Source organism: Glycine max, chromosome 15 (assembly GCF_000004515.6).
Source record: "Glycine max cultivar Williams 82 chromosome 15, Glycine_max_v4.0, whole genome shotgun sequence".
Taxonomy (NCBI): domain Eukaryota; kingdom Viridiplantae; phylum Streptophyta; class Magnoliopsida; order Fabales; family Fabaceae; genus Glycine; species Glycine max.
This window is the reverse complement of record NC_038251.2, coordinates 12,377,466-12,401,997: the sequence shown is the minus strand read 5'-3', so window position 1 is coordinate 12,401,997 and position 24,532 is coordinate 12,377,466. Positions and strand designations below refer to the sequence as shown.

The window sequence follows — 24,532 nt, the reverse complement described above, 5'->3', positions numbered from 1 at the left end:
CAGCTGATCAAAGGAATTTGAAATTTTACCCAATATGAGCAAGAGTCCTTATCTGAAGCTTGTGAATGGTTTAAAGGCTTGCAAATGAATTGTTCGCACCATGGCTACTCATCACAAAGGCTAGTCCACATTTTCTATGGAGGGCTATCACAACATAACAAGACCTGCCTCGATGTTGCTGCAAAGGAAAACCTCATGCATAAATTAACCAATGCAACAGTAGAAATTATTGAGGCCATGGTTTCAAATGCCTATAACGGTATTGGAGATACGAGGATTCTCAAGAGGCCAACTGGAGTGCACTTGGTGGAAGCCAGTTCATCTAGCATAGCTATTCATCAAAAGTTGGATGTTCTAGCTAAGCAAATGGAGACCTTGACGAAGGCACAAATTTAGATGATGACACCTGCTCCATACCCCTTATTTGTAACCAATGTAGGGAGATAGGTCATACAGGAGGAGATTGCCCATTTGTCAAGGAAATGGAGGAAGTGCATTATGTAGGACACTCCAATAAAACGGTTATTATCCTTACTCCAACACTTTCAATTCAGGACGGAAGGATCATCCTAACATTTCCTAGGGAGAGCACAAATATCATGATCATGGCTTTATTTTGAAAAAAATTATGTGTCTTATATCTATGTAATATTATATTGTATTTGCTCATTTTTCTTTAATTAGGTATTGGAGCAAATATTATATGACTTTGGATCAAATTATGTGTGCTTTTCAAGCATCAATTTTCGTAAAAAAAAAAAAAGGACCCATAAGCATAGGGTTTTATAGAGCAAGATTATACATTTTTTAATAGTAGAGCAAGCTTATACAAATTCAGGAAATAATTTTGGGTATTATTGCTAAGTATATAGGGGGAATTTTGAAAAAATACAAGGTAGGTAGGGTATGTATGAGCTACAAATTTTGGAGCTCAAATTCCAACATTTTTTGTAGATAAAAGTTAGGGATTTTATGTTAGATGAATTAGGAAACATATACAGATCAAAACTCATTCCATGATTACACAAAAAATATGCTTAATTGGTGCCAAGATTTGTGACACTCTCTATCCCGACATAGATATAATTAAGAAAAAGATATAAAAATATGGAATTTTATTAAATCAATTTTATTCAAATCGCTTAAACAAATTCAAGTGGATAAAAGGGTCACATTCGCTTCACTGTTACCAATAAAACTTATTAAAAGCATCTCCGACTCAAAACAAGGTCATCCAAGTTTACAAAAGAACTCAAATTAAGCAGCGGAATAAAATAAAGTAAAATACATGTCCGAAACATCATGCAATTAAAATAGAAACCCATGCCCCAATGTCACATCCTATCAGAGCATTATGTCCTAGCACCCTCTAGCATGAGGTTCTTTATAGTCATTCACCTAGTTGTCTGCTCCCACGAACACAAGGTTCGAGATCATCACAGGATACAAAAACAAACATCACATAGGGAGTGAGTTATCACATTTCTAACTAATAGAGAGAAACGAGACAACATAGATATACATATCATATAAATGAAATACAACTTACTTAAACACAGTTCACGTCATTCCCTCACTTATCGCATAACATCACATCTCAACACTACACGTCTTACACATTTTCACATCATTCACGTACTTAAGGATTGAAACACAATATCACTCAACCAATCAATATTGATCAATACAAAAGCATTATGCAACGAATATACTAAGACTCAATCCTATATGCAATGTGATACCATGTCAGTAAAAAATCTCGTCGGGCACCCAAGAGTACATGACAAGACAAACCATACACTGGTAAGTTGGGTCACTCTCGCTAGGTAAAATCATAGAGAGACCAGTTAGGGTCACTCTGTTTTGCGATAATACTCCAACCATATGGGATCAGCATAGACTTCAAGGAACATTCAAACCGAGTGTATTTACCCCCAAGGCCTACACTCCGAAGAGTTCGTCAGTGTCTCTCCCTCCTGATCTAGGTCTAACCTAAGAAACATTTTAGCACACAGACTCTATCTATAAACTGTACAAAATACACAACTCCTCAATTGTTCTCTAAATAATTTTAACTCGTCGCGCCTCAAAGTGATTAAACTCATCATGTTTCCATAGTGGATCCCATCACAATACTCGTCTTGCATTAACTCGTCGCCCTTAAAGGGTCTTACAGTCGTGTGATTATACAATTCATAGCTCATAACTCAATGCACATAACATCTCAATACACATGTGTAATCTCACAATTTAACACATACTCAACTTGTCACTTACACATAGTTTATCACACTTTCATAATCCCAAGACAACATGTTATCACGCCTCATGTATTATATATATGTCACACAATAATAATATTAATATATTATGTTCATATGATTAAAGTCCTTAAACAATTTCACATAATCATATCAAATAGTTACAATACTTTCAACCTATTATTTATTCTATTTTTTCTTATTTAATTTTTTTTGTAAATAGGAACTCTATTTTACTCTCTAACAAATGAATAAATAAAGCATACTTTTTATTTTCTAAGAACATATATTTATTTTATCTACCTTAAAAACATTATTTTAATTAATAAAATTATTTCTCCTTATTTATTTAATTACAAAAATCTCATTATTTTTTTAAAACTCTATTTATTTTTAAATAAAATCATTTTTAATTTATTTCATGAAAAACAGGATGTTACAATCTACACGTAAACTGATTTGGATAGCAAGTTGACCTAATTGGAGGTAGAAGATGAAGTTCCCAACTTAAATAATTATGACACCCACATATATTATACACATATTTGACACCTTTATTTTTCCTCTATCTTTCTCTTCCAATCAAATCATATCATCTATCATACATATAATTTTCTCTCTTTCTCTCTCAAGGTGTCAACTAGCATATGAGTGTCTATGCAACTTTATCCATCTTCAAGTTAGGAGATGGAATTCTATTAATTAGAAAAACAATAGTGGAAACACAATCTCCCCAAAACTGGATTGGTATTGGATTGAAACAAAAGTGAATAGGCCACATTTAAAAGATGTAGGTGCCTCTTTTCAACCACTAAATTCTGCTAAGTCAATATGGGCATGCAAATTGATGAAAATCACTATGATCCTGCAAAAATTCAACAAGAGCCAACTCTTTCATATTGTTAGATGGTAAATCTAATGCCTTTGATATGTTTGTCAAATTGTGTCTTGACAAATGTAAACTATTGTTTAATCTTTTGAGTGACCTTAGTTTTTTTTTCAACAAATACAACCAAGTGAACCTACTAGAGTCATCAACTATGGGTAAAAAAATAACTTTTGCCATCATGAGTATTTGAATGGAACCCAAATATCACAATGGATGAGATCACACAGATTCATGGATTATTGATTATTAGAATCCAATGGCAATCTACGAAATTTGACTAAAGGATAGATAGAACAAGTATATGAATTAAAATTAGAAGGAAGAGAAAAATGTTCTACAATATATTACTTAGAATCTTTAGTACATGATATGAAAAATGGCCTAATCTAGCATGCCATATAATATTATACTAGTTAGTTAGTGTTAACTATAAAGGCCCTAAGAGAATGAGAGAGTTTGGGAACTCTACGTGAGGAGTTTTTTATGTCATTTTTTGCTTCGTCATCCTTTCTTTATGCTTTTTAGTATATCTTCATAATTTTTGCATTGCATTAAATATATTTTTTTTTATCAAAAATAGTATGATATATTGTTTGTTTAATAATTTTTTGAGTGAAATTAAATAATTTTTTTTTGGAGAATCTACTTTTGGACTTCTTTTTTGTCTACTTCACTCTCCTTAGACTTAGAAATACAATAGCATTTCGAGAATTGCTTTCAAACAGAATAAAGTTTATAAGAGAAAGGGATTTTTTTTGGGGAGGGGGGGATGAACTAACAAAATGATCGAAAGAACAAGGAAATAAAGAACAACTAGGTTGATTACTTAGCCCATTTTTTTGGTAGGAAAAACATTTTATTAGATAAATCCATAACACAAGGTGTGTATAGATAATTTACAACAGATTAAGGGAAATTGAAACTAAAGTTATATTGATCATAAGGATACAGTATTGCCTACCAAGAAATATTCCTTCGCCCAAATAGGTACACCTTCAAGACTATATGTGTATGAGCCTTCCTGAAATAAAAGCATAACTACACAGACCAACATCAATCAGGCACAATCCAGCCCCTTCTAATATTTATGACCTTCCTACCTACATGCAAACTTTAAAAAACAAGTGACTAGCCCTTTGGTTGTGTCTTGCTTCGATGCTAATCCTTGGTTGTGAAGACCATTCATAAGAAGATGCATTAAAGCCATTTAACTTTGCTCTAAGCCAATTCCAAGATAGCACAAAAATCCTATCAACCACAGTTTGCACACAAGGTTCAGCATTCTTGAAGATGATTTCTTTTTTGTGTGGGCAAATGCACCACACAATTGCTAACTATACCATACACCATATATTTTAGCTACTCGAATTTGGAAAAAAATGCACCATGTTGTTGGAAGTGATCTTGTGAGTCCTATGACAAAGTTGTGTAGTAGTCCACCCAATCATAGATACTCGTCCATACTTTGTAAGATAAATTACAAGTAAACATAAGATGACCCGATGTTTCCTATGATGAAATGCAAAATGGGCACATACCTTTTGTAACATAAATATCCTTTTTTAGCAAATTAGCCCCTATTTGGATTTTTTTCAAGAGGAGTCTTCAAGCGAAAGTTAAGACTTTTGATGGCACTAATAGTTTCTAGAGAGAACACCATATTTTAGAATCTTATGGATGAGTTCCAGCATCATTTTGTTGATGAAGAAAGTCATATACTTGCTTAACTTTATATCCCAGTAAATTCATCTTCCAAAGTCATCCATCTCTTTCATGATCCTTCATTTTTAGTTCACCAATGCATGCTAGCAACAATCCCAAAACTTCCTCCTCCCAACTAAATCGCCCCATCCTCCACTTAAACCGCTAACACCACCTATCCTACCACCCTCCTAGACACCTATGTCTTTGATTGTAGCCATTTTTGTGTGGAATTCAAAAAAATTCCAGGGAATTCCTTACATAACCTTCCTTTTCCGCACAAAGCATCCTCCCAAAATAAGATATCAGCTTCATCCGCTAACTTTTGAGCCACATCTCTATGAAACCATCCCCCTTTATCTCCCATACACACACTCTACAAACATCCCTCCACCACAAGGAACTATCCACACTTTCATTCTCAACAAGAGTCCTATTGGCTTTTTTGTACTTGGCCATGTTGACTTTGGCCCACAAACTACAAGGCTCCATAAGTAATCTCCAACCCCACTTTCCTACGAGAGCTCTATTAAATGATTCTTCCTACTTGCTTCTTAGGTAAACATATTGTTTCCCACTTTACCCAAGCTAGCTTCCTCCCTTCCGCTCCACCCACCCCCAAAGAAAATTTCTTTGCAAGCTCACAATGGTATTGCGTACTTGCATGGGAATTTAAAAAAAAACATAAAAAGTACAAGAGAATAGATGAGAGAACCAACTTTAGCAAACAAACTATTTCTCCAAAAGATAAATGTTTATTACCCCATGAATTGCGCTTCCCCTTCAACTTCCTTATCATTGGCTCCCACACCTCTACTATTCTACGATTAGCACCCACCGGCAAGCCAAGATAAGTAAACGGTATCAACATTGTTTTGAAATTAAGAATTTCTACATATATTCTCAATCAATTTTCCTCGACCTCCACACCTCCCAACTTACTCTTGAAAAAGTTGACTTTCATCCCCCGCCATTATCTCAAAGTACCTTAGTATACTTTTCAAAGTGAGAACATTTCCGACCAATGTAACACCAAAAAACAAAGTATCATCTGTAAATTGCAACAAAACAACTTTCATAGAACCATCACCCACCTCCATAAGTACAAAAAGATTATTCATCACTGCTTCCCTTATGAGGCCTCATAGTCCTTCCGCCACAATGAGAAAAAGGAATGGTGTTAAAGGATCACCTTGTCATAGACCTTTCTCCACTTGGAACTTAGATGTCGGGCTTCTGTTCACTAAAATTGAGTTAGTAGATGACTCCAAGCAACATTTGATCTACAACATTCACTTCTCACAAGAACACAACATTCTCATCATATAGTACAAAAATTCCTATCTAACGGAATCATATGTATTTTCAAAGTTTACTTTGAATACCATCAACTGGTTTTTTTTTCCTCTAAGCCTCATCAATGGTTTCATTAGTAATGACCATTCCATCTAACATCCCCCCACCACAAAAGTGGATTAAGCTTGTTTAGAACTTTGGACAATCTTTTCTATATTTCTTTGGCAATGATCTTATAAATACATCCTATAAGGGAAATTGGCCTATATTCCCCAAGGCCTTGTGGGTTGTCAACTTTCCGAATCAAAGCAATGAAAGATGCATTAACACCTCTAGGAAGTTTCCCACAAGAGTGAAAGTCATGCATCATAGCAACAATGTCTCCTTTTAGTAAATCCCAGAAGTGTTTGATGAATGAGAAATTATAACCATTTGGGATGGGACTCTTGTCACCTTCACAATCCCACATAACTAACTTTATTTCCTCTTCATAAAAAGGTACTACAAGCTTGTGTCTCTCCTCCCGCCCCATACTAGCAAATCGAACACCATCCAACTATAGGGAAATGTCACCATGCTCTTTAAACCTCTCCATAATAAATGCCTTCACTACTTCCTTCACTACCATGGGATCATCAACCCATCTCCTTTCTTTTACAATACCTTGAATATTATTACTCCTCCTCCATTTCACCACTTTATGGAAATAACAAGTGCTGTCACCTCCTTCCTTTAGCCATCTTGCTCTAGAAGAATTTTGAAGGAGAAGGGATTCCTGCCTCTTAGATACCTTCCAAAACTCTTCCATAAGATTCTTTCTATGTTCTTCCTCTTCAAGAGACAATGAACCCGTATTGCCTTTAATATCAAGCTCCTTGATCTCCTTAGACAACTTACCACACAAGGCATCCAAGTTGCCAAAGACTTCCGAATCCCACATTTTTAATTCTTATTTTTTTACAACTTTCAGTTTTCCCTTCAATTTGAATGCCCCCCATCCATAAATATGTGTATTACCATAAACTTGATGAACAAATTTAGTGAAATCCCTTTCCTTGAGTCGTGCATTGAGAACCTTAAAAGGTTTAGGGCCCCAATTAATGATTTTGTGTTTTAGAACCAAGGGACAAAGGCCAGATATATCCCTATTAAGGATAAATTGTGAGGATGACGGCCATAAGTCAAGCCAACTCGACAAGACAACCATTCTATCCAATATACTCCTTGCTAGCCCACCCGCTTTGTACCATGTAAACTTTCTACCAATCATTGGGATGTCCCCAAGCTCCATTGTATCTAAGAAAGTGTTGAATTCCTCCGTCTCCCTTGAGCACCCTACCCTTTGCCCTACAATACCCCTCCTTTCCTCCAAACTCCTTACAACATTAAAGTCACCCACCATACACCAAATGTTGTCATTGTATGATCCTTTTTGTCTCAAAAGTTCCTCCCAAAGCCTCATATTTTCCACAAGATCACACGTAGGGTATACATTGACAATAATTAAAGCACGACCACCCTTCTCAAGCTTGTCACTTCTATGGCTTCTATTTATTGTGTAGTTATAACGTGGAACATTTGGAGAACCCAGCTAACAAAGTTTTAGTTCCCTACGAATTCTATTATTCCTTCACTAACACTTTCTGGTTTTCTTCTTCCCCACTCGTCTGCCTTCTACGAATGGCTTTGCATCTCCATCTTTTCTAACTCGATGGTGCATTTCACCGCTATCTATCAAGTCAACAACGTCTAGCTGATCGTCTAAAGCTTTTCAACGGACCCATTCATGGGCTAAGTAAGACAAAAGGCACTTTCTGATTTTGTACCAGATTGCTTCCATTGAAAAGCTTCATACGATCCATACTAGAGGTACCCAACTTTGGCCATATGGTCCAATATTACAAAACAAGAGAAAGGGATTTATAAGTTTATTTCTCAGAACTGAAGAAATTAGAGTTAAACGACTATTTAGTAACTGAGATATGTTGATGACAATTACTCTAACACAATTTTTGAATATATTTTCTTCTATTGTTGAAATTTATTAAAAATTATAAAAATTTGTAAATATTATTGCATCTTAATTAATATTTTTTATAATTTTATAATTTTTAATATGTTTTAACTAACTAATAAAAAAGAATGTATTTAAAATAAAACTACCATGTTAGAAAATACTTATATTACTATCAGTTTTCATAATTTTAAAATTGAACATTTGAACATTCCCCACACATGCAGCAGTTGCCCAATTTATTGCACTATGAATTTTTGCTGCCTAATTTATTGCAGCAGCTGGCTGATTATAGTATAAACGTTAAATTTTAATTTTAATTTTTTATTTTTAAATGGTATAAAATAAAATTAAAAAATTTATATATAAAATATTTTTTTAATTTATAAATTTTTGTAATTTAAAATAAATTAATAATTTTTAACTAATTATACCTATAAAATATAGTATTTATAAAATTGAATAAATAAAATATCTTAGTGATATATTATCATATTTTTTAATAAAAATTATGATTTCAACTCTTATATAATTTTTTTATTTTTTATTTTATTTAATCTCTTGTCATAATGTCACATTACTAATTCATCATAATCAATATATATCAAAGTCAATATTTAATTTTAAATGATCAAAATTAAAATTATTTATTTTAAAAACAAAAAGAATTAAATATTTTAATTTTAAAATAAAAAGATTAAAATTATAAATTTAAAATTATAAAAAGAATAAAATTACAATTTAACTTAATTGGTCCCGTCAAGTCTCAGTGCATGGGCGCTGTAGTAATACAAATCCGATATTGTACTACAAAATCATGCCACTGTTATTTTTGCCTCTCGGTAGTATAAAAATAAAGGGTGATAAAACAAGAGGAATTTAACCAAAATCAATTTCAAAATTTTGAGCAATTCTATTATATTCTTAATTACCAGTAGTACTCTTACGGTCTTACCCAACTAACGAATATAAATGCAATAAATTAAAAGAATCACCTGGCAGAAGTTCAGTCAGGCCCTCTCAATGCAGCAACTATTATATATATATATATATATATATATATATATATATATAAAGCGCTATATTATACTTCTATAAAAAATTGGAATTAAATTGTTTTCTTTGTTTTTCTTTACCTAGTCTACCAATCACTACTTATGCAAAAAGTATGATAATTAAGAACATTATTAATAGAGAAATTAGGCATTTGCTAAGCTAGTATATATCATGTGTGTATATACGTGCTAATAATTAAAATGTATTTAATTAATATTTTTTACAGCTTTAATTAATATATATGTTATTAACTCTTATTTAGCATATAGATAATTTTAAATTATTAGACAATGTCTAATTTCTTAAAAGCTAAAGATTTTTTCAAATTTCAAATCTATATAACAACTCCCTAGCTCTTTTCAAATTTGAAAAATATATAACAACTCCCTAGCTAAACTTGATCAATATATATCCTTCACAACATCCTATGAGAAAACAGAGGTATATCGGTGTATGATGCCATAATGCATAGTCATTAATTATTCCTCCATGGTCCAAGCATTACTTTGCCTCTTTGTAGGTATCATTGTTTCGGTGGACCACTTGACAGGTGGTTTATTATGAATCATTAATGATAGTCTTTAGATTAATTTCATGTTTATAGTGTTATGGTATACTTTTTCTGCATAATAATACTACCTATTCTCCCACAATTATCCCCAGCTACCATCATTCTCCGTCGTCAGAAACGATTTCTAACACGGCATTTCATTTTTTTAATCTTTTTCATTCCTCTCAAAACCAAAATACTTTAACAAACATTCTCCGTTTTTACCATTCTCATGAAAATGTCATCATTGGTGACAATGGAAGCAAGAAGAGCGAGGGAACTTAGTATGGATGTCACATGGGAGAAGATGTCGCTGAAACAAGCTTGAAATATATGACAGTTTCAATGCAACTGTAAGAACTCTAAAATACTATGGTTATAGATTGAGGAATCAAGAAAGAGGTACGTGAACCATAGTTATAGTGTGGTGGCAGAATGGTGAGGAATGAGAGGAAAGTTGACAGATTAGTCTTAGTTTTGCGGATAAGTTAATTATAAAATATTAGTTGTTAAATTTTACAATTTAATGTAAAATTGATCTTAAAAAATGTAATTATTGTTAAATTAATTTAAAAATATTATAATTTATCATCAAATTGTGAAGTTGGATAATTATGTTGAACTTTTTTATATTCGGAGATTAAATTCAAATTTTTTATCATTTAGAAATCAATTTATCACCACTTAACATCTTCAAAGATCAAAATAAATATTTATATATTAATTTATCAAAAATATTACTAACATTTAATTATATATCATGTAAAAATTAATAAAAATTATAATTGTTTTGAATCATCTAACAATTTCTGCCATTAGAGAGTGTATAAATAGAAAGAAACTAATTGATGTTAATAATTTTAGAGTGTACTGTAAAAAAAATGGGTAGAACCAGAAGAGAAATAAGGTGGAAGAAAAATTAGGTGTATATTAATAATTAATAACTGATAACAGCCCATCATTATATATTGGGTAAATTGGTTCTTGCCGTTGTAGACCATCAAAAGATTATGATGAGCAGTTATATTTATATGATTGCATATAAAAATAAATATTAAAAAGGAATATATATATATATAATAAGATACTTAATTAACATAATATAAAAATAATAAATATTAGTTTTAAAAAAATTATAATATGAATAATACAACTCATGCATTATTATTAAAGTATCCATTAGTAGAGTGGAAATGGAGTTAAAAGAAATTAAAAAGAATTAAGATAAAATTTTTGTATTAAAGTAAAGTATAAAAGTACTTATATTAAATTTTAAAATTTTTCTGTTATTTATTTTCTTTTTTCCGCACTACTGAACCCTTCTTCATTAATGAATAATTGATTGATAGATAGATGTATGCATCGGCCAAAAGTGTTGCCACAGGAACATTAACACTAGCCGACAAAACCAACAAAGTAATTGAAGCCAAAAATAACCAAAAAAAATTCAGAAAATGAAGAAATGGAAGCTGCAAAAGAGATACGTGGCAGTTGAATAGCAAAAGCAGTCAAATCATTGATCTTTGTTTTACTGCTCCATAGCTGTAGGGGACCCACCACATTGACCCTTCTCTATTTCTTTCTTTACTTCTCTTCTCTTTAGTTTCATTGTGTCTATTCCATTCCTTTCTTTTCACTTACCTAAACACCTTTTAACTTCTTGAGTGTAGAGACCAAAGAAAAGGGGAAAAAAAAGTGATAGAGTAAAACAAAGAATGAAAGATGGTGGGTTTGAGTGTGGTGTTAGAAGCACAGAAAGGCAGTGTTAGCAAGAAGACTCCACAAGTGATTAACAAAACAACGATGCTTAGTAGTTGCAGCAGCAGCAGCAACAACAAACACTCTTCTTCTTCTGCTGCTGCTGCAGTGAGTAGTGTTTCTCTTTCTCAGCACTCTCCTTTTCAGGAAGCAGCAAAGTTTCTAGACCAATGCTTTCTCTGCAGGAAGAGACTCTTGCCAGGGAAAGACATCTACATGTACAAGTGAGTCAATAGTCCTTGAACATTAAACCTAGCTAGCTATATATATTACATATATATATATATACACACACACACACATGCTTTGTTTGTTCTCTTTTTTCTGACACTTTCTCACTTTCCCTTCAAACCCAGATTTTGTTTTAGCCTACTTATATTAAAAATGCTATGTTAATAATGTTACCTATTATTCATTTCACTGTGGTTTTTTTCTGACAAGATATATATAAACTTTTATGGTTATTCATTGATATATATAGATTAAAGGTTTGTTTTTTGGGGTCTGTTTTGGAACATGAATGTGCATCTGAAGAGGGGACAGGGCTTTCTGTAGCGTGGAGTGCAGGTGCAAGCAGATTTTCATGGATGAGGAAGAGATTGTTAGTATCCAGAAAGACAAGTGTTGTTCTTTTACTTCTTCCTCAGCAACAAATTGACACGGTGGTTTTGCACTTTTGCTTATACATGATGAATGAAGTGATGACCTAGCCTAGAGTAGAAAGAAAAGAAGAAAATACTGGTTGACCAAAAATGGGGGAATTTTCATTTTTTCTTTTCTTGTGTTTTGTTTTCTAGCTACGTTCTCCGGTTTTACTTTTACCCCTGGTTTGGTTTATGTGTTATGTAATAACTTCAAAGTTTTTGTCCTTTTGCTTCCTAGTATGAAGCCAAAATGTCCTTTCAGCTTTTATTTTATGGGGCTCCATTCTCCAACCTCTTTGGTTGAAACCGTACGTGTGAATGTGTGATAATGCTTTTCCAATATATTATTGTTTTGTAGCTAGACACGCATGTATTAAAATGTTAATCAATATGTCTAGAGACAAGGAAATAGAAAAGGGGAGTGATGATAAATATAAAGCTTGTTATTATCATATTTTCACTTATTTTATTTTATTTCTCTCTTCATTTTTATTATATTATTTTTCATATTTGTTAGTTTTTTCATTATTTTTTATATCTCTTTTTATTTTCACTTATAAAAATGAGTTGTATGTGTAATTTTTTTTTCATAAATGTAATGAGATATGATGTGACAGAAATAAAAGAAAAGGAGAATGAAATGAATGTTCGTATATGATAATATGTATAGAGTGGTGGTTTTTGTATATCAACAATGATAATACCTCGATCAATATAAACACTCATTTACCACATTCCATTTCTCTTAATCATTCCCATCTTGTCACTCTCACGTTATATAACTCGTTAAATTAGATTATTGCTCCTCCTTGGTGTGTTTTTCTCTCTCGTGGTATAGATATAGACTAACACAAAACATTATTCTTTCATTATTACCCACAAACCGGAGGCAGAAGCCTGACCCCTTATTTTTTGTCACGGTTAGAAGGGCATTTGTGACATGTTTTTTGCTTTGTTGGAATGTGATTTATGTCAACCATTTTGCCACCAGTTTAGGGCATAAGACTTGTGGCCGTGGTTTCTATTTATAATTGTTAAAATTTTGATAGGGTTGCGGTAGTGATGCTTGGTGGTTCCTAACTGCAAGCTGGTGCATAGTGACTTAGTGAGTACCTTGGTCCTGTGGTAATGAATTGCTGTGTTTGTTGTTAACCAAAATGACAATGGACACCACTTGTTATTATTGGTTGAGTTTTCTTTCCTGTAACTCGCATTTAGAGGAATTGTCGTACAAGATTCTGTTTGTGGTTGGCAATAGCACGTTTGATGTTTAATTTCCAGCTCTCAAAGGTGATATGAAGCATTTTTTTACATGCATGAATTCTAGGTATATGTATTTTTTTTTTTCTGAAGACTTTTTCATTTTTATGTTATATTTCAATGTGTATATGTGTCGGCTAGTGCCTAACCCTGAATGGCAAGTTTGCAATGACTTGTTTGCTAGTCCAATTAGCTTGCTTAAGTATGGCCAATACCATTTTGATACATTAATTTTGAATATTTGAAGCAACCGCGGGGACTTGAATGCGGAATATATATCTATGATGAATTATTTGTTGAAAAGTTGCCTAGCATTTTATAGGTTAGTAATTTTTACTCAATAATTTGTTTCAAATGAAATTATATATATATATAAAAGTAGAAGTGAGGGTAAACATATAATTTTAATTTTCCGGCTCTTTTTAAGGATAAAAGAGTATAATCTTTCATCCTAAAATGAATTATTTTCCCATTAATAATTTTAAATTTCTCCCTCTTTTTAAGGATAAAATGTAACGGTAGAAGTATTTTTTATATTATAATTATATATATATAAAAATATTATATTTTTAATTTAAAATGTGATATATAAAATTGAAATAAATAATAAGTTAAATAAATAAACATGATATGTAAAACTTTATATTTTTGTATTTTAAATTTCCAGTATAATTAAATAGATAATAATTATAAAAAAGAACATTTACAAGGAAAGAAATTATTTTATATTTAAAAATGGTAGACATTGGTCTTATTTTTCTATAAAAAAATTAATTAAAAATATATTATGATCGTTTGATTGAGTCAAAATATCTCAAAAATATATTTACGAATCAATAAAAGAATACCTTATTCAAAAAATATAAAAAATTACGGTTAAATTTATATATGCACTTGCTGCATATAACTAAATTTATAACATTTAATTTAATTTAATTGTAAAAATCCTACAAATCATATTCACACATTTAATACTAATTGGTTGCCAAATTAAATGTTGTTAATAAATATAGTTGAACAGAATAAAATATATTAGTTACGTTAAAAAAATAATTTATTACATCTAATTACCCGTTAAAGATTTTAAATTGATTATGTTAATTTTTTTAAGGAATTGATTAGTCTAATATAAAGATTTTAATATAACAATATACTATAATAAGTCTAATGTAAAGATTTTAATATAAATAACATTAATTTTGTGCACCAATAACAATTAATTTGAAATCAATTAAGTTTACTTTTAATGTCAATATGTAAATTTTGTCACAAGCATGATTAGTGGAATACATTAAGTGACATTAAATCGAAATTTGGAAATTTTTTAAAGATGCATTTTCTTCTATATAAACGTGAATGATCCTGATGTAGATTAAGATGGTACTCTTTAATAAGAAAATAATAATTTGTCCTTCATCAAAAGTAGGAATTTTCTCTTTTAATTATAAAAGTTGTTTAAACATATTCTTTTTATAGACCCAAAATTTCAAATGTGCACATAGTTTTATAACATATATACGAGATTTACTTTAATTATATGACAAAAAAATCAAATAAAAAATATCATATTCTTTATTAAACGTCTCTGTTTATTTTTATAGTTAAATAAAAAAATTAATCTAAATAAAAGCATTCAAATCTTTTGTTTAGCCCGTGTATCACACTAGTTAAAAAACAAGCATTTAGAAAAAGGTAAGTATATTATACTAACGTTGAATATATATACAGAATAAAAAAAATATTGAAAATATATAATTTTTCAACCTACGAGAAATTAATCATTCATTAAAGGTTAGAGTACCTTAATTTGTACTCTATTTTTAATTAATTTTTTCTTATAAAAAATCATTAAAGGTAGAGAACTACCATGACAGTCCTAATCTAATAGTCATTTTCATGTAATTAGAAAAAGAGGACAAGTAGTTGATTTCCTTCTGTTTTTAACTATATGAAGCCTTTGAAAGAATGCGATGTGTTGAAGTTGAAATATGCCAGCCATAGTTATGCATTGAACTCAAAAAAAAAAAACTATCAATATTTTTTGGTGGTATAATGTAAAGAAGAAATTTTTGTATCTAAAAGTAAACTATATATACTGTTTTCGATGTTTTGTACCAAATAGCTACTTTATCTCACATCAATGAATCCGAATATTGATCATTTTATGTGTGTACCTGCAATGGACAGACATAAGGCTATAGCAGGATTATAAATGTATGGAAATAAATATCGCTACTGTTTTAAAAATGAAAAAACTCAAATTGAATTATACATACACATTGTGGATTTTAGAAACGTTCTTTTATGGTAAGTATATAAATATTTGGTTGAAACTTCAAAGAAACATAAGTTTATATATAGTGACTTATAGTTTGAAAATTGAAATGCACTCACAGGGAGTTTAGAGATTCTTGTAAAATTTTGTGGTACTGAAATTGCTATCAAATGTAAGATATTTTTCCCCTTACTTTATTTTCGCAATTGTTGAGCACATTGTCTAGTCGAAAGAAATCCATGCACAAGTACATTTTAAGTTGCATTGAAGAAATCATTTATCATTGAAAGAAAGAAGAGGCAAGAATTCTTTGAGATTCATATTATCTGTCTTTTAAATAATATATTTTAAAAAATATTAATTAATTACTCAAATTATAATAATAAAATGATTTTTTTAGTAAAAGTGCATTCTTAATAAAAATTTAAAATATAATTGCTAATCAAAATTTAAATATTTAGGCGATATATCAATAAAAGAAATATTACTGAAAAATAATGAATACTTTATATTTGTTCAGTTAATAAATATTCAGAGACAAACTAAAACGCTTAAAAAGATATACAATATGAAATGGAGGGAATAAATACTTAATAAGAATATATCACATTCTTATTTGTAAATTCAATAATGAAATATATTGAAAAAATGAAAAGAATTTATTTAAATAATTTTTTTAATATTATTTTATAAAAAAATGTATAAAACAGCGATTTTTAAATTATATTACCTCCATTCCTATTTAATACTAATACAGTATAACCTGTTTATTATAAAAAGGAATGAAAATATATTATTTATGAGTCTGATTTTCTAAACGTGTAATAGATATATTAATATTTTATGTATGGCACCAACTGCAAAACGTAATGACCATGGAACATATATTTAACACGTACCAGGATACAAGAGGAAGTTATCCCTGCGCTTTTCAGAATTCTTATCTACAGTACACTCATTGGCTGTTCTTTCAGAACTCCCCTAGACAAACTCTTCATGAGTCTTGACAACTTCAAAAGAAAAAGGTAAAACCAAGAGCAATTAACCGATTAATGATATATTCACGTTTTAATTATAAAAAAAAGGTTTTTTTATGAAATAATATAAAAGTTACAGTAGCTTTTTTTAAGGTAAAGTTAACATGGTTAATAAATTTAATTTTGTTATTTTTTATAATTATACCAATTAGAATCTTTAAATTTCTGGTATGATTTGAATATCTTTATTGAGAAATATCAAGTCTCACATGGGCCGTCTCACTTTTTGAAATGTAATTTGTTGGATAACTTTACTTAATAGTTTTAAGATGAAATCTAACATATTATCAGAATTAACTCTGGGATCTCGTCTTTGCTTTCTGTCCCCACCCACCTAATAAACTCAATTTTATTATATTGTGAATATATATTTTATAAAATATATATTATCTGATTTGTATTATTATGTTACTAAAAATTGACAATTAGAATAATTACTTAAATTTAACATTATCGATGATATGTAAATTGAATGATAGTTGTTCAACGTGAGCCAGCAATTAAGAGTATTTAATTTAAGGTCAAGTTTGGAATTTTCGGTGGTTTTTCAAGAGCCAACTCCAATATGATCACCCACAAAGTTATTATATGTAGGAGATGATGAAGTAAATAAAAATAGAGTGAGTGTGTGTAGCTTGTGTTTTGCTAAGCTTACTTACATGGCTCTCTAGAGCTAGGGTGATGTCTACCACATGATGATGGTGTGCGAGGAGCACATTTATGGAAGAGCAATACTATTTGGTGCGAACGGTTATGTGTACGAATGATACAAAATACATGTCACTATTTCATTTAGCAGAAGTTAAAAAATATATTATAAAACAAAGATCACGATAAACTTGTTTTAAGTTTCGTGTTGCTTCGTAACAAGAAGCATTTCCCTTTCTAAGTTTTATCGTGATTTTTGCTTTATAATATTTTATTAAACTTTTGTTGAATGAGATAGTGACATGTGTCTTTTGTATCATTCTACACATAACCGTTTGCACCAAATAGCATTGTCCCCACATTTATATTGAATCCCTTGATTGTAGAGGCTTGTTGCTAACAGTTTAGGGTCACAATCCAGTGCCTCACGTCTATATGAGCTCTAGTACATGTTTTGCTAGGAAGATGAGTAATAAGTAATAACTAATAAGGAACGTTGGGCTAAAGTTGAATAATGAATAATTGGGGCTTATAGTCTTTGGGTCAGCATTTTGTAGCAATTGGTATTTATAATTATATTTTTTTTTTATTAAATGTATCCACTTTTAATAGATTTTTTTTTTCTTTCAAAAATACTGAGAATTAATTTACGGAAGTATTAAAATCCCAAACATTACTTTATGAAAGTCAATTTCAAACGTAAGGTTCTTTAGGCTTTAAGACTTCAAGTATTCTTTGACAAATCTCTCAATACTTTACCCACAACTTTGTAGTTAAACCAACTCACATAAGACTCAATTGTGTTTACAAATTCACTTTAGAAGCACTAGTCCCCTAACTAATCCTCTAAGTTCTCTCTATCTCAGTTTTCCATTTATTGAACAAACTCTTTTATCACTTCTCAAATCACATAATAATAATACAAGTGTTGGAAAACCGAGGGAGTAAACACAATTGTTAAGAAATCGAGAGGGGGTAAACACCAAAGAGATTTACACCAATGGGCCATGAAGTAAACTTGACACCATACCTTAACTTAAAACCTTAAGGCTCGGGTTTGAGTTTTTTCCTCACGTATTCAACTTTTCTATTTCTATCTGATGTAGGACTTCACCTCACACTTGTACTCCAATAATCTCCCCCTCGAATGTGAGGCTTTTCCATATGGTAACCTCTCCCTTGAGCGAAAGCCATTTTTATATACAAGTATTTTCATGGTTGACATTAGAGTCAACATGCTCCAGATATTTGCATCATTGCTCCACCCAAGGGACATGCCTCCTAAACTCCTTGTCAGGAAGACTTTTGATACAAGAGATCTCCATGTCTACGGATCTATCATCACCATCTTACTTGACTCAGTCGTTCACCAAGTCAATCCATCGACTCTAATATCAATTATTGTGCAATTGAGGGGAGGGGGGGGGGGGGACACCTGGAAAATTTATACCAATGGACTATGAACAATCATATAAGTGAACCTGATAACACACTTTAATCTAAAACCTTGAGGCTCGAATTTATGCGTCTTCTCACTTATATGGTACTACACCTTCTCATTCCTACATGATATAAGATTTCACTTCATACTTGTACTTCAACAACAAGTATCTAACATAAACTCTAGAGTGTTTAGCAAAGGAAGATTCTCTGGAAAGCAAATTTTTCTTTCTTAAGAAGCACAAATTTTTTAACTCACACCCTATTATGTTGTATGTTGTTTCCCTTCCTTAATTGAGCTCTTCGAAGTTATAATGGAGACCGGTTCAAATTGGTTCTTTGCATCAGTTTAATGTCGATTCAACTAGTTCTTTACTTGTTCCAAAATGCCCCCATTTTTTTGGGTGTGGTTCCCAATTGAACCGGCTGGTCCAATCCGGTTTTCAAAACAATGATAACGAATAGATTAACTTCAAGAAATGTGAAGAACATCCAACTTTCCTGCACCCCTAATTCCAGGCATTAGCAAATGGCAAGGAGATCTACATAATGTTATCAGCTACTCCAAAATTCCCATGAAACCCACAAAAGTTAAAACTAATATAGTCCCGAAGAAGACCCCAAAGCCAACATTACCTTGGTGCCTTGAAATGTTCAGAGCCACCATACCATACGGTGGACTTTACCATTTAACCAAATGACCACTTAAGAAAAAGAAGAATTACAATTGAGCCAGTTCTTGCACTCTCCAACAATGTAGAGAATAGAGGCTTTATAATAGCATGAACCCTTTAATACTCCTTATATGCGTGATTCGTGGCTATTTCAATCCATCCCATACATGCCAAAGAGTAAGGAGAGATCATTACTTGATCCTAAACCTTGATAAAATGAAGGATCTAATCACGAATACCAGTGAAATAGAGGAAGTAGCCAATGTTAAAAAAATAGACAATGAAAATAAGAATTTTTTCAAAAGCCAACAGCCCCTAAGAATTTCAGTGCATGCTTCAGAAAGGTTTTTTTTTAAAAGATATAATATTTCCTTTTTAGAAAACTCTTCTAAGGTAATCCTTAGATTCATATCCAAACCGATAACTAGATTACATGACATCAAATATACAAGGACAAGAATGTCTTGCAAAGATTTTGAGTGTCAGTGGAATCAATACATGGAGGACTGCATAATCACAAGACAATGCCCATTGCTCTCAACTTCTTTGCTACCACAATAAGGCTAGCCAGATTTAAAGAGTAAAACCGCTTTCTGATCCAAGTAGAAATAAACAAAGTGGTTTGTTTCATGAGTCACATATGAACCTGCAAAAAGCAAGAGAAGTACATGAATGCACTTCAATGATAACTATAAGTAAGCTAAGCAAGAACAAGAAATGTTATCTTCATTTGGTTTAATTGTCTGAATGTCAGGAAAAAAAAAGAATAAATCGTCTTTAAGGGCATAATATGATACAAGATTTGGAACATCATGTGGTTAGATTGTACAACTTAAAATGATAATATGGAAGTGCATTACAAACTCCTTGGTATCCAGAATTCCGAATCTCATAAACAGTAATAGTACATCACTGAAACTTGATTTGAAACCAAGGTTTCCTTGTGCCGATAGCCTAGTCCTTGATGTTTCCCCATCCTATTTTAGCCCCAACTAATATTCATAACTTCCAAGATACAGTTAATGATATAGACTGGCCGTGAGTTGACACTGCATACTTTGCAGAACTCTCTCATGTGCAGGCCTCCCAAAATAATTTTTTTGTTTTTGTTTTTTTTATTGTTGGTTTAGTTTTATCAATTGCAATAGACTAAATCAATTTATGAACACCCTTATCTCCAACGAGTTGGTTTTTGACATGACATTATGACATCATTTGGTCCATATAGCCAACCCAACCTGGTAGAAAGTGGTTTTTGTTGTAAAAAGATTCAAAATTGAACTCCTTTTCCATGTAAACACTCATTATCATAAAATACTAGTAGCTTACCTTGGATATCAACATCACACCCTACTTTATAATATTGAGCTGGAGCCAATTGACTGTATTGAGCTTCAAGCGCATTGGCAAAAATTCAACAAGGATATTGGATAATAGTGAACATTACAAAAATCTTTCTAAGCAAATAAATAAAAAGCTGAAAACTTTAAACTTCTACTCATACATACACCAAAAATTTATCAAACAGAACAGTATGCAAGCTTACCTAGGTATGCAATATCAAAAGAGCACTATGAATGGTATATTATTCTTGTGTTTAAGAGAGATGACTCCCCAGACAGTAAAATTAAAGAAAGGCATATTTCCTTGATATAGAAGATTAAAACAAATGGAAAAGATAATTCATGAAAGAAAGAGCTCTTTTGCTTTGATATTAATATAAACTAATAAATAAGTAAAATTACAAAAGTTGCATTAATATGAACTTGAATCATAATATTGTGCAATTGCACAACATATTTAAGCAAAAGCCCCAGAGATTATGGACTGTGAATGATTCTTGAAAGATTAATTGCACTGATAGATAATATTTAAGATACAAGAAAAAACATCAAATGTAAACACTCTTTCGATCTTCATAAGGATCTTGTTAACAAGCAGCAGGCTTTCAGAATGGAGTGCTGTCATTGAGATATCCACAGAAAATGAAAGACAGACACATACTGTAGGGAAGAAGATATAATAGAAATGGCCCCTTCATTCTCAGCAAAAGAACTCATCCAGTCATGATTTCTTCAACCTGTATTCCTAAGCTCCAACTATATGTAACTTGAAAATTCTATCAGCCCCTATAGTCATTAGCTCATTATTAATTAGACCAATATTTTTCCCTCTGTATGAAAGTCATGTTGGATGAAAATTGTTCACTCATGTGCTGTATATCCAACAATGCTGGCCCAGGTGGCCCTCCATGTATCAAGTTCACATTTGAGTAGCCAAGGTAATTATTATCAAATTCAAGGGCCTGGAATCACAGGACACAGACATGAGAGTACTAGATGTTACATTCAACCGGTTTCTCTGTGTTTTTTTTTTTTTTGTGTACAAAGAAAACAATGAGGATCGAACCTAAGTCCTCATACTACCCAAATCCCCACCACTAGGTCAACCCTAGTGGGTTAATTGTTTCCCTCTTCCTCTTTTTTTTTTTTTGTGTACAAAAAGACAATAATAAGGATCAAACCGAAAACCTCATACATACTAACCAAACCCCCCACCATTAGGCCAACCCTAGTGGGTTAACTGTTTTCTCCTCCAGTAACCATTAATGCAAGAAAAGACTTCTCAAAACAACAACGTAGAAACTCATCCACTGCAGCTTATGTGGTACAATTAATGAACAGAGTTCAGGGCATAATGGAACAAAAATGTCTGTCACCACAGTACATAAGTAATACTGACTCATCTACACAAACCACACCAACTAAACTAAACTACATATTCATATACCATTCAGCTGACAAATTTCCCCTGGAAAATATAGATAAGCAGAAAACCTCTAAATCTAATTCAAAAACTAGAAAATCAATCGTATGCAGCCAACAACAACAAAAACCTAGGTTTCAGCATCGCTTCTAAACTCCAACCATGAACAGAAATAAACACACTTTTGAAAGCAAACAAGGACCAACCTACATAACCTTATGTCTACCCAATTTCTACTATAAAAGAAGCACACAAACCACAAATCCAAGTATACCCAAATACCAAAATCATTGACAAATGCAAGGAAAAAAAACAAAAAGGGAGTTACCAAAATTACGACCAACGATGCAATGCCAAGTGGGGCCATGCCTCTTATCGAACTCCTTCTTTATCTGTTCCGCGACGTCTTTCTCCACATTGTACCTCTCAAACGCCTGAATAATCCGCAAAAAGGTCAAGACTTTATGACACAACACAGCAAGCACAACAAAACCCAGAAACAGAATCCAAACCAAGGAACCATAAAAAAAAGAGAGAGAGAGAAGAAAGTTGTTGAAACTAACAGCGACAGCGATATCAACGGCCTCCTTCTGCATGTCGGGGATCATATCAGCGCTCTTGATGATGACCTTCTTCGGAGGGACATTCAGCGCCGGCGCTTGTTTCTGGTCATCGGAGGTGGGCCTCGCCGTTAGAGCTCCGACGAAGTTCTTTTTAGCTTCTTCACTCATTTCTTTACTCTCTCTCTCTCTCTCTCTCTCTCTGAGTTTAAGTTTTGATGAGTTGGGTTTTGGGGAAAGTGATGGTGGCAGGTGGGTGTGGTTTTATGAAAGCGACGTGGGCTTGTTTGTAGTTGTAGCTAAGCTGGGAAACACAATGCAGAAACAAAAGTGGTGCAGTGTTGTGCTGAGTGTTGCAATTTGCAACTGCAACACCACACCACACACTCGAGGAGGGAATGCTTCCGAGTTTGGCAAGAGGCCCACCATAGGCACTGTTTTGGAGAATATGTTATTTGTTTATGGAATAATAAATAAATAAAAATCAAATTGGTTGGTGTTTTTGAATTTAAGAATTTTGTTATTAGAAAAATATAAGGTAGTGGGAGTTTGATGAATATGTTAATTTCTGAAGAATATGCAAAAGGACTATGCTTGCTTGCCGCACTGGCCGAGAATACTTGCATGACAGAAATTAGGTGGACCATTGGCTGTGATTCAATGATGCTTCTGACTTCTGAGCCTGGACTTTGCTTTCAGTCTTTTGGTACCCGTGCGTGTCATGCATGGTCAGACTGATTATTACAACGTTTATGGCTAAAATAAAATAAATTCAAATATGTTCTTCATACATAATATATATATATATATATATATATATATATATATATATATATATATATATAAAATTTATTATCTAAATTTTTTTTATTCTAGTACTTGATATTTTCAAAATTTTATTTTTAATTGTTGTTATTAGTCTTAGTTTATTAAGTGATAATATAACAAATTAAAAGATCATACATATCATCAATTAAATAATGATTTAACAAGTTAATAAAATGTGATGTCATATTTAATAAACTTGACTAATGATACATACTAAAAGTAAAATGGTTAAAATAAAAAATTAAGGTAATAAACTAAAAAAGAAGTATATTATAAGTATGAAAAACATATTTAAACTAAAAAAATACATATATTTAATATGTCAGCAAAGAGCAAAGATTAATTCAGTTATTAATTCAGCTGTTAAAGATTGATTTCATATTTCACGAAGATGCAGGTTTAAATCTATTATTGTCGATATGAAAATCATATTAGTAGACAGTCTGCAAATATTTATGTATACATTTGAGTCTCGAAACATAAACTGATGTAGTAAATTCTTACAATCCAACTCTCCTAAACTTTTCTTCATCTAAAAAAAAAGTGTATTAAATATGTCTTTACACTTTATGCATTAATGCTATGAACAAATTTTCTATTCTTATCCAATATATATTATGCTTTTATAAAAAAAATATTCACAATTGATAGAAATATTCATCTTTATTATCTAAAAATTAGATATTAATATGTTCATTTATGTTACAAAACACCACACGGTGAAGAGTTCTATAGCTACAGAGGAACTCAAGAAATCTCAGCAATTGTAGACTTCGTTATAACAAGGACGCCACCTATTTATTGTGGTGTCTTTAACGATTAGGATATTAGATGATTACAGTGGTAATACAATCCCTCACACATGAAGTGTGAAA

The 24,532-nt window shown here is 31.6% G+C and overlaps 2 protein-coding genes and 1 non-coding gene across 4 annotated transcripts; 1 reads left to right on the top strand and 2 right to left on the bottom strand.

The window, feature by feature from the left end:
* LOC112999708 (small nucleolar RNA R71) lies at positions 1-107 on the bottom strand. The gene has a single exon (XR_003264916.1). It is a non-coding gene; the product is annotated as a small nucleolar RNA R71 (small nucleolar RNA).
* Positions 108-11,374: 11,267 nt separating this feature from the next.
* LOC102664284 (FCS-Like Zinc finger 15) lies at positions 11,375-12,511 on the top strand. Its single transcript, XM_006597669.4, has 2 exons — positions 11,375-11,749; positions 12,060-12,511. The coding sequence occupies exons 1-2, from the start codon at positions 11,490-11,492 to the stop codon at positions 12,181-12,183; spliced, it is 384 nt and encodes a 127-aa protein (XP_006597732.1). The 5' UTR covers positions 11,375-11,489; the 3' UTR covers positions 12,184-12,511.
* Positions 12,512-19,712: 7,201 nt separating this feature from the next.
* LOC100527842 (uncharacterized) lies at positions 19,713-23,266 on the bottom strand. 2 transcript variants are annotated; one of them, XM_006596929.3, is made up of 4 exons: positions 22,833-23,266; positions 22,598-22,703; positions 20,833-20,895; positions 19,751-20,149 (listed from the first exon to the last, which is right to left on the bottom strand). In XM_006596929.3, the coding sequence occupies exons 1-4, from the start codon at positions 22,998-23,000 to the stop codon at positions 20,067-20,069; spliced, it is 420 nt and encodes a 139-aa protein (XP_006596992.1). In that variant the 5' UTR covers positions 23,001-23,266; the 3' UTR covers positions 19,751-20,066. The 2 variants fall into 2 exon arrangements, with proteins under 2 accessions (NP_001238295.1, XP_006596992.1); NM_001251366.2 differs by lacking the exon at positions 20,833-20,895 and having other exon boundaries at positions 19,713-20,149; positions 22,833-23,018.
* Between the last annotated feature and the right edge of the window lie 1,266 nt (positions 23,267-24,532).

What these genes read in the sequence shown, in the direction of transcription:
- LOC102664284 (XM_006597669.4), top strand. Translation starts at nt 11,490, where the DNA reads ATGGTGGGTTTGAGTGTGGTGTTAGAAGCACAGAAAGGCAGTGTTAGC. An exon ending in AAAGACATCTACATGTACAA is followed by an intron (nt 11,750 to 12,059) that starts GTGAGTCAATAG and finishes GTGCATCTGAAG; the next exon opens with AGGGGACAGGGCTTTCTGTA.
- LOC100527842 (XM_006596929.3), bottom strand. Translation starts at nt 23,000, where the DNA reads ATGAGTGAAGAAGCTAAAAAGAACTTCGTCGGAGCTCTAACGGCGAGG. An exon ending in CATCGTTGGTCGTAATTTTG is followed by an intron (nt 20,896 to 22,597) that starts GTAACTCCCTTT and finishes ATGCGCTTGAAG; the next exon opens with CTCAATACAGTCAATTGGCT. An exon ending in GTGTGATGTTGATATCCAAG is followed by an intron (nt 20,150 to 20,832) that starts GTAAGCTACTAG and finishes TGCTTTTTGCAG; the next exon opens with GTTCATATGTGACTCATGAA.